Source organism: Vitis vinifera, chromosome 18 (genome assembly GCF_030704535.1).
Source record: "Vitis vinifera cultivar Pinot Noir 40024 chromosome 18, ASM3070453v1".
In the NCBI taxonomy this organism is placed as follows: domain Eukaryota; kingdom Viridiplantae; phylum Streptophyta; class Magnoliopsida; order Vitales; family Vitaceae; genus Vitis; species Vitis vinifera.
This window is the reverse complement of record NC_081822.1, coordinates 35,949,728-35,959,544: the sequence shown is the minus strand read 5'-3', so window position 1 is coordinate 35,959,544 and position 9,817 is coordinate 35,949,728. Positions and strand designations below refer to the sequence as shown.

Below are 9,817 nucleotides of genomic sequence, written 5' to 3'. Positions count from 1 at the left end.
CAAAGACATATTTTCTAAAAACTTTTTATTTTTTTGAGTTACTTCAACAATTAAAATAAGTTCCTGACATGGCTTTACTGTAATCTAGCTTATTAAATATTGAAGCGTGATGCTCTTAAAAACTGCAGTAGGATAAGATAGGAATTTTGAATTTGAGATGAGCTCAACCTGGCATCCACTTGTACAGTTGAGGATTCTATATTACGTTCTTGTTTGGATAAATTAACCATGTTGCTTTTGGAAATTTATTCAACTCTCTCTCTCTCTCTCTCACACAATAGATGCATTATGCCCAATTTTGAACAATTGCCATAGAAGACATTTGTATGTGGGGTGGATTGTATTTATATTCTTTTGATAGGCAATACAAGACGTATGTATATAGCAACAAAAAAATATATTAGAGGACACAGGACGAACACAATGGGCACAAAAAGGCAAAGACAATCAAGAGAGAACACAAAAAGCAACTCTCTCTGTCTCATTAAGATCCTAATCAATCAATATACTCAAACGAAGGCATTGAGCCTTCCTTTAGGTACATTCCTCCCCAGGCTAAGTAACAACCATAACATAGATGCCTGCAGAAGCCTAAATGAATTCAGTTGGTCATTACATTTTCATTCTGTTGCCCCTGCAAGCTTTTTTCCCTTCCATTGTTCCCTCATCATTGACCTATAGATACTTGACTGTGCTTACTACTACCTAATTGAGATGGAAACATTTTTCTGGACTTGAAACTGTGAATATTCTACCTATCATTAATCATACATTTAGAAGTATGGAATCCTTCTTTCTGTTTAACTTTATTGTAAATAATGCTTGTGGCGAAACTGAGAATGATACATTTTTAAACTGGTACCTTAAAGTCAGTGATCTATTGATTCACTATTAAAAATTTATTTCATCTGCTCGATCTCACATTGCTTGGGCTTCACAAAAATGTAGTTTGGTCCCAGCTTCCTTATCCCAGTAGCACTTAGGTGAGTTTGTGTGTATGAAAGATGTCAAAGCATTGCTGTTTTATATTAATAGTAATGAGGTACCTTTGTCACCATGCAGTTGATATGATAAAGTCGGGCGCCACTGTGATTCTGTACAAAGCAAAGATTGACATGTTTAAGGGATCAATGAGGCTAGCAGTTGACAAATGGGGACGTGTTGAAGTGACCAAGGATGCTAACTTTGTAGTTAAAGAGCAGAACAATCTTTCGCTAGTTGAGTACGAATTGGTTAATGTGTTGGAAGAGTGATAGGTAAATATATTACCTTAAGAAGTGAATATATTATGAGGTTACAAAAGGTTTGATTATTGTTGGGTGGTCCTTAATCAGATGCAATTTTTACGTTTGCTACACAAGTCTTGCCAAATATGTTTTCGGTTTTGAAGCAGTGAACCGTTTCAGCTTTTAGCTACTTGGAAAGGTCGATTATTGTTGTGCTTTATGTTCTTATATGGCAGAACCCTGCACAGTAAATAGATAATATATTGGCAAGATGTCTTTTCAGTTTTCTTTTGCTTTTATTTTTGTTAATCATGGCTTGCATTTAGGGAGGACAGTAGAGTGGGTTTAGGATGGATCACCCTAATCCCAACTTCTTTCCATTTATTTCTTTTGTTTCTATCTATTCCTATCCCATCTAAAAAATATAAATGGGGTGGAGTGGATACGGGGAATTTTTCTTGTCCTATTCTTTTTTATTTTATCAATTTTTTATTTTTAGAAATTTATACTTTAGTAAAAATAAATATTATTTTAAAATAAAAATTAATATAAATATTTACAATTTAATTTTATGAAAATTAATGTTTTATTTATCTTAAAAAGGTTGAAAAAAAAATCAGTGAAAACAATTTTTTATGGGGTTGAGGGGGGAAGAGACAAAGTCATATCTTTCTAGGCTTTTAGAAACTTTCTAAGCATGTTTCGAAACCTGATTATATTTATCCCCATAACCATATAGATGCATTTTAAAATCGTGATGGTTTATTGGGCTCAAAGCCCTTAATATCTATATGGGAGAGAGTGAGCTATTACAAATAGTATCAGAATTAATCCATGACCTCAGTGTGGGACTATGTCTATCTGTCCATATAAGAGATGTTTGCCTATCTGATCTTTCAATCTCATGGGACACAATAAGAACATTGTGACTGTGGGGTCACATATTGGATGGGGGAAGAAGTTCTTGACACCATATATGAATGAACTCCTCTTAACCATGTGGACAAGTTTTAAAACAATGATGACCCATTACCCTTACGGCAAACAATATCTATATGGGAGTGAGTGGGTCTTTACATAAACCTACTAATTTTTAATGAAAAATCTGACACTATCCCAAGAAAAATATAGTAATAAAGCATGAATTTGAACTTAATTTCAGTATATGATCCCATGTGTAGTAGAATTGGAAACATTGACTAGGTAGGAAACTTCCTGGTAATAAAACACTCAACTTATATCTTTGTTGCTTTTCATTTCAGGTTGTTGAGAGCATTATAAATTGTCTCAATATTTCTTCTGATCCCGCAACTTTTATTCAGGTTTGTAAGGGAGCATGCCATTTTTTTTTTTCCGTTCTTCATTTCTTAAAGAGATCGAACACTCTGATAAATGATTTGGTTCATTTATCAGGGTGCATTTCCAGAGATCCTGGAGAAAACAAAAGAGGATTTCTTCTCAAACACTATCATCATACTTGGAGAATGTGCAGACATAATTCATGAGAGAATCAAGGATATCCCCTGCATTACTTGCCCGCAAAAGCCGGAAGGATCCATGTTTGTAATGGTAAAGGGAGAAAGAAAACATGATATATTTTGCACTTCAGAATATTGAGATGATTATTGTCAATTATGGTTTCTTTGCAGGTCAAGCTGAACCTGTCTCTATTGGAAGACATTGATGATGATGTAGAGTTCTCTATGAAGCTGTCTAAAGAGGAATCAGTGATTGTCCTTACAGGTAAGAAGCAAGCAACCTTGGTTAGCTTAGGATGCTCCGACCCAACTCGATGTTTGGACAGACTTGAGTCAAATTTTTTCAACCTAACTCATTTTGGGTTAGACATGGGTTAATGATCCAATAACCAAAGCCTAACTCTAGACCGATTTGATATTTTTATAATATTATAATGCATGTTATTCTATATAACTCAAAACTCATTTTGAGCTTAGAAAAATAAGGTTGAGAACCTTATATTAAAGGGCGAGTTGGGTTGGACTTAGATTAATTGTTTTTTAATTCAGGTTAGGTTTGCGTTAGCTATCAACCGGACTGAACCCATCGGAGTTGCAACCCTACTTTAGTTTTAGTTGCTTGTATAGTGGATTACAAAAACGAATTGGGTCTAATCATTTTGGGGTATTTGTTGCAGGTGTAGCTGTGGGAATGAAGAACTGGCCTCGAGTAACTTTTGCCATTGATCCACCTTCTCTCGAAGATGGACTTGGAAGGATCAAAGCCTTCTACCAGAGGCATATGCTAAGAAGGAATAAAGACTTCATCTCAGATCAATTCAATGCTTGTTGAATCTCATGATCTGTAAGGTGCCAATAAACATTAAGCTGTCTGTTATTGTATCCTCAAAAGTTGAGGGAACAATTCTATTAAATGTGTCGACTTCTAGGAACTTAAGATCTGTGCTACTAGCTTGGTGGCAAATATGGATCAGCAGTGTAATAACTACTGGGAAGAATCTCAAAGAACAGAAAAAATGGAAAATTATGTTGGATGGAAGAAAGAAAAATGGATGACTAGAAAACTTTGGACACAAGGATCAATCAATTGACAGTATCTTTCAAGATAAAATTTGTCAGCCTTTCAATAATCTTCCAAGTGGAAGTAAGGTATGAGAAAAAACAGTTTTTGATTGTATGGTTTGTAGAAGCAGAGTAGAATGCCAAATGATAAGAAAGGCTTTTATGATATATATATATATATATATATATATATATATATATTTGAACTTTTGGTTATGTTTGGTTTCGGAAAATTCGAGGGAAAATGGGAATGAAAGAAAATAGAAAGGAAAAGTAGAATGGAAAGAAAAAATAAAGGAAAATAAAAAATAAATTTAAATTTAATAAATTATTTTTATATATTTAAGCTCATTGTACTTATTTTTTTTTATTATAGTAAGATTAAATAATTTAAAAATATATAAAAATTTAATTAATTTTAATTATATTTGATTTTCTTTTATAATTTTTTATAGTGAAATCAAATATGAGGAAAGTATTTTTTTATTTCCTAGTATTTTTTGAGAATCAAAGATAGCCTTTAAGATTGTGTTTGGTTTTTGAAAAATTTGAGAAAAATGTGAGAAAAAGAAAGTAAAAAAGAAAAGTCAAAGGAAAGCGAAGTAGGACAACAAAAATAATTTAAAATCAATAAATTATTTCTATATATTATTTTAAATTAATTTTATAAAAATCACTCTCTATTCACTTTGTTTTTTAAAACCGTTTCTAAAAAATTAATCTCAAATTAGTATTATAAATTTTGGGAAACAATTTTTATAGGAACAATTTTATATCACACAATCAAATAGACTCTTGATTTCTATAAGAATGAATTTTTCATTTTTAATTATAATCCAAATTTAATAATAAATAAGAAATGAAATTGATTTATCATTCTCATTCCCACATACCCTAAATTAATTGGATGTATACAAGATGGAAGTGATCTTATCAAACGTGTATGTCTAATGCAGGAGTAGAAACAAATCTCTTTTCCCCTTACACCATCTAGAAAAGATTATTTATTTTAGCTTATTTACCTTAAATTTTAACATTAAATTATTTTACCCAAAATATTTAGTGTGGTTAAACACTTAAATTAAGTCATCAAGCTATTAAGTGAGTTTATTAAGATGATATTTTATAAAATTTAATACTTATTATTTAATGGTTTAAATTAACTTTTAGTTCCATCATTTTTAAATTATTAACTTAAAATTTATTACTTTATTTTTACTTTAAATATTTTGGTAATTTGATCAAATTAATTCCATTTTTATTTTCTAAATTATCAAATTGTTAATATTTACCTTCAAAAAATATTTCTTAATTATCCTTATTAAAAGTATTGTCAATTCATAAAATAATTAAAAAAATATTTACTATAAAAAAGGAATAGTAAATACAAAATAATGTTTGTAAAAGTATAAACTATATATCTGTAGGAACTTTTAAAGTATTGGAAATTTGAATGAAATAGAAACCAATTAGAAATAGAAAATTCCTAGTAAACAAGAATGAATTATGAGTATGACTCAATCTTGCTTATTAGTATTTATGCATAAATGCATCATCACCATATGACATAGCTAAATGAAAACAAAAGAAAAGTCTCATTCCGGCCGACCATCAAATGAACCAGTTCCATTGTAATATGGAGAATCACAATTGTATCATCTAATTACATCATGACCGGATCACAAAGCTAAATGACAACAAAAGGAAAATCCTATTCCAGTCGACCAACAAAGGAACCGGATGCATTTTTTTTTGCTACCGGTAGCTACTGCCCATATTTTGTGCTTTAGGGAAAAAAACGACAGTGGCTACCGGTTGAGAATATGGCCAACCGGTAGCATTAAACCGGTCGACCGGTAGCGGTTGAGAAATTTTGTCTACCAGTTGAGGAAATTCCTCTACCGGCAAACACTGGTGGTTCTACACTTACATAGATAGGAAATTAAGGGAATGAAGAGAAAGCATGAGTCCAAATTAAAATTTTCCTATTAAGAACTATAGTTCAAAATTCACATAAATGAATAAATTTTATGGCATCTTCCATGAATTATATCCCCATGTGCAACTATAGTTTGAAATTAATATAAATAAATCAATTAATCATTTTATATTAATTAAATAGAAAATAGGGGATCTTGAATAACATTTAGATTCCCCATTAAATAGTTATAACTAATTATTTATATTCAAATATGAGACTATAGTTTGAAATTCATATAAATCAATCAATTTACCACTTTTAATCCATTAAATCTAACTAAAGGATGTTGAATTACATTTGAATTTCCCATTTACCACCTATAGATTTTTAATTATATTCAAATGTGTTACTATGGTTCCAAATTCATACTAATCAATCAATTTGCCACTTTTAATCCATTAAATCTAACTAAAGGATGTTGAATTACATTTGAATTTCCCATTTACCACCTATAGATTTTTAATTATATTCAAATGTGTTACTATGGTTCTGAATTCATACCAACTAATTAATTCACCACTTTTAATCCATTAAGGGATATTAAGGCTTGTTTTAGTCTAGTTGGGGCATCCCATGTGGTGCAAAAGTGTGGGATCAGTCTTATGAGAAGCGGTTCAGGATGAAGAACCAAATGGAACTTAGTGGTTGTTGCTGCACTAAGTAACTCACTGGCCTTCAAATGGGAACAGACATGCAATTTTGTTAAATTAAACTTTTTTTCTAATTTATCAAAACAAAACAATACAAATGGTCGCTCAATGAGCTTCTTGATAATCATTGCATGCCAATTGAATACGTCTTTGTTGTTTCTCTGAGAGTGCTTACTTTTCACAAATTGAGGTGGTATTTTTGTTGGACTGGTGATTATTTATAAGGAGGCCCAAGAAAAAAAGGTATTTCTATAATTTTTTTTGCTCCTTTACAAAAAACTAGGGGTTTGGATTTCTACCATTAATTATGCAATCTATGTCATAACTGGGTAATACCATTTGAGTGTACGAATCACCGGATCAAAAACCTAAATGACATCTAAAGGATATTCGTGTACCGGTCGACCACCATACGAAGTGGTTGCAATTTTTTTGGAACCGGTAGACACTGGCCATTTTGGTGCATCATCATAAGAAATAGTAGTGTCTACCGGTTGAGAAAATAGGTCAACCGGTAGCATTTAACCGGTCGACCACTTCATAGATAATGAAATAAGATGTTAAAGTGTTGGATTCATGCATAGATTGTTCTCTGTAGTTTTTTTGGGCATGTGATTAGGTAACACCTCTTTTGGCTTGGATATTGTTTCAATGAGTCCATTACACTCAAGGGGTCTTCAAAAGATGCCCGGAAAAATCATACTTCAAAAATACTTAAAAATTAGTAAGGGTACGAAGAATGTGAGGAATCCTCACATTCTTCGTACCCTTTCATTTCCCCACTTCTTTGATACTTTTAAAAAACTTTGAGACTTCATATAACTTGGATGTTGTTTAAATAGGTTTATTACACTTAGGAGGCGTTCAAATGATGCCCGAAAAAAATAAAAATCTGAAAATACTAAAAAATTAGGAAGGGTACTCACATTCTTCGTACCCTCTCATTTTTTCACTTCTTTGATACTTTTAAAATTTTTTGGGACTTCATATGACTTTGATATTGTTTAAATACATTCATTACACTCAAGGGGTGATCAAATGATGCCCGGAAAAATCAAACTTCAAAAATACTAAAAAATTAGGAAGGTACGAAGAATGTGAGGAATCCTCACATTCTTCGTACCATCTCATTTCCCCACTTCTTTGATACTTTTAAAATTTTTTGGGACCTCATATGACTTGGATATTGTTTAACTAGGTTCATTACACTTAGGAGGTGTTCAAATGATGCCGGAAAAAATCAAAATCCGAGAATACTAAAAAATTAGGAAGGGTACGAAGAATGTGAGGAATCCTCACATTCTTCGTACCCTATAATTTCTCCACTTCTTTGATACTTTTAAAATTTTTTGGGACCTCATATGACTTGGATATTGTTTAAATAGGCCCATTACACTTAGGAGGTGTTCAAATGATGCCGGAAAAAAATCAAAATCCAAAAATACTAAAAAATTAGGAAGGGTACGAAGAATGTGAGGAATCCTCACAGTCTTCGTACCTTCTCATTTCTCCACTTCTTTGATACTTTTAAAATTTTTTGGGACTTTATATGACTTGAATATTGTTTAAATAGGTTCATTACACTAAAGGGGTGTTCAAATGATGCCCGAAAAAATCATAATTCAAAAATACTAAAAAATTAGGAAGGGTACGAAGAATATGAGGAATCCTCACATTCTTTGCACCCTCCCAATTCTCCACTTGTTTGAAGTTTTTAAAATTTTCTAGGACTTCATATGGCTTGGATATTGTTTTTATAGGTTCATTACACTTAGAAGGTGGTGAAATGATTTCCGGAAATATCCAAATCCAAAAATACTAAAAAATTAACAAGGGAACGAAGAATGTGAGGAATCCTTACATTCTTCGTACTCTCCCAATTCTCCACTTGTTTGAAGTTTTTAAAAATTTTTGGGACTTCATATCACTTGGATATTATTTAAATAAGTTCATTACACTTAGGAGGTGGTGAAATGATTTCCGAAAAAATCCAAATCCAAAAATACTAAAAAATTAACAAGGGAACGAAGAATGTGAGGAATCAAGCAATGTTAACCGGTCGACCGGTTATCTTCTACCGGTTTCCTACTTATCTCAACCGGTAGCCACTGCCCATTTGAGAATCAAGCAACCAAAAGGGCCAGTGGCTACCGATTGAGAAAAGTACGCAACCGGTAGAAGATAACCGGTCGACCGGTTAGTATCATTCACTTCTTTGGCTTTTTTAAAATTTTTTGGGGCATCATATGGCTTGGATGTTGTTTAAATAGGTTTATTACACTTAGGAGGCGTTCAAATGATGCCCGAAAAAAATAAAAATCCGAAAATACTAAAAAATTAGGAAGGGTACTCACATTCTTCGTACCCTCTCATTTTTTAACTTCTTTGATACTTTTAAAATTTTTTGGGACTTCATATGACAATGATATTGTTTAAATACATTCATTACACTCAAGGGTGTTCAAATGATGCCCGGAAAAATCATACTTCAAAAATACTAAAAAATTAGGAAGGTACGAAGAATGTGAGGAATCCTCACATTCTTCGTACCATCTCATTTCCCCACTTCTTTGATACTTTTAAAATTTTTTGGGACCTCATATGACTTGGATATTGTTTAACTAGGTTCATTACACTTAGGAGGCGTTCAAATGATGCCGAAAAAAATCAAAATCCGAAAATACTAAAAAATTAGGAAGGGTACGAAGAATGTGAGGAATCCTCACATTCTTCGTACCCTCTAATTTCTCCACTTCTTTGATACTTTTAAAATTTTTTTGGACCTCATATGACTTGGATATTGTTTAAATAGGCTCATTACACTTAGGAGGTGTTCAAATGATGCCGGAAAAAATCAAAATCCGAAAATACTAAAAAATTAAGAAGGGTACGAAGAATGTGAGGAATCCTCACATTCTTCGTACCCTCTAATTTCTCCACTTCTTTGATACTTTTAAAATTTTTTGGGATCTCATATGACTTGGATATTGTTTAAATAGGTTCATTACACTTAGGAGGTGTTCAAATGATGCCGGAAAAAATCAAAATCCAAAAATACTAAAAAATTAGGAAGGGTACGAAGAATGTGAGGAATCCTCACATTCTTCGTACCCTCTAATTTCTCCACTTCTTTGATATTTTTAAAATTTTTTAGGACCTCATATGACTTGAATATTGTTTAACTAGGTTCATTACACTTAGGAGGTGTTCAAATGATGCCGAAAAAAATCAAAATCCGAAAATACTAAAAAATTAGGAAGGGTACGAAGAATGTGAGGAATCCTCACATTCTTCGTACCCTCTCATTTCTCCACTTCTTTGATACTTTTAAAATTTTTTGGGACCTCATATGACTTGGATATTGTTTAAATAGGTTCATTACACTTAGGAGGTGTTCAAATGATGCCGGAAAAAATCAAA

The 9,817-nt window shown here is 32.0% G+C and overlaps 1 protein-coding gene across 2 annotated transcripts; it reads left to right on the top strand.

Moving 5' to 3' along the window:
• The first annotated feature begins 1,171 nt into the window (after positions 1-1,171).
• LOC104877456 (nicotianamine aminotransferase B) lies at positions 1,172-3,645 on the top strand. Of its 2 annotated transcripts, none has more exons than XM_059734961.1 (5): positions 1,172-1,256; positions 2,489-2,548; positions 2,640-2,795; positions 2,876-2,969; positions 3,382-3,645. In XM_059734961.1, exons 3-5 carry the CDS (start codon positions 2,784-2,786, stop codon positions 3,534-3,536), a joined length of 261 nt encoding a protein of 86 aa, XP_059590944.1. In that variant the 5' UTR covers positions 1,172-1,256; positions 2,489-2,548; positions 2,640-2,783; the 3' UTR covers positions 3,537-3,645. The 2 variants fall into 2 exon arrangements, with proteins under 2 accessions (XP_059590944.1, XP_059590943.1); XM_059734960.1 differs by lacking the exon at positions 1,172-1,256 and adding an exon at positions 1,268-1,425.
• The last annotated feature ends 6,172 nt before the right edge of the window (positions 3,646-9,817 follow it).

Coding starts and splice junctions, on each gene's coding strand:
- LOC104877456 (XM_059734961.1), top strand. Junction 2,970..3,381: donor ATCAGTGATTGTCCTTACAG/GTAAGAAGCAAG, acceptor TATTTGTTGCAG/GTGTAGCTGTGGGAATGAAG.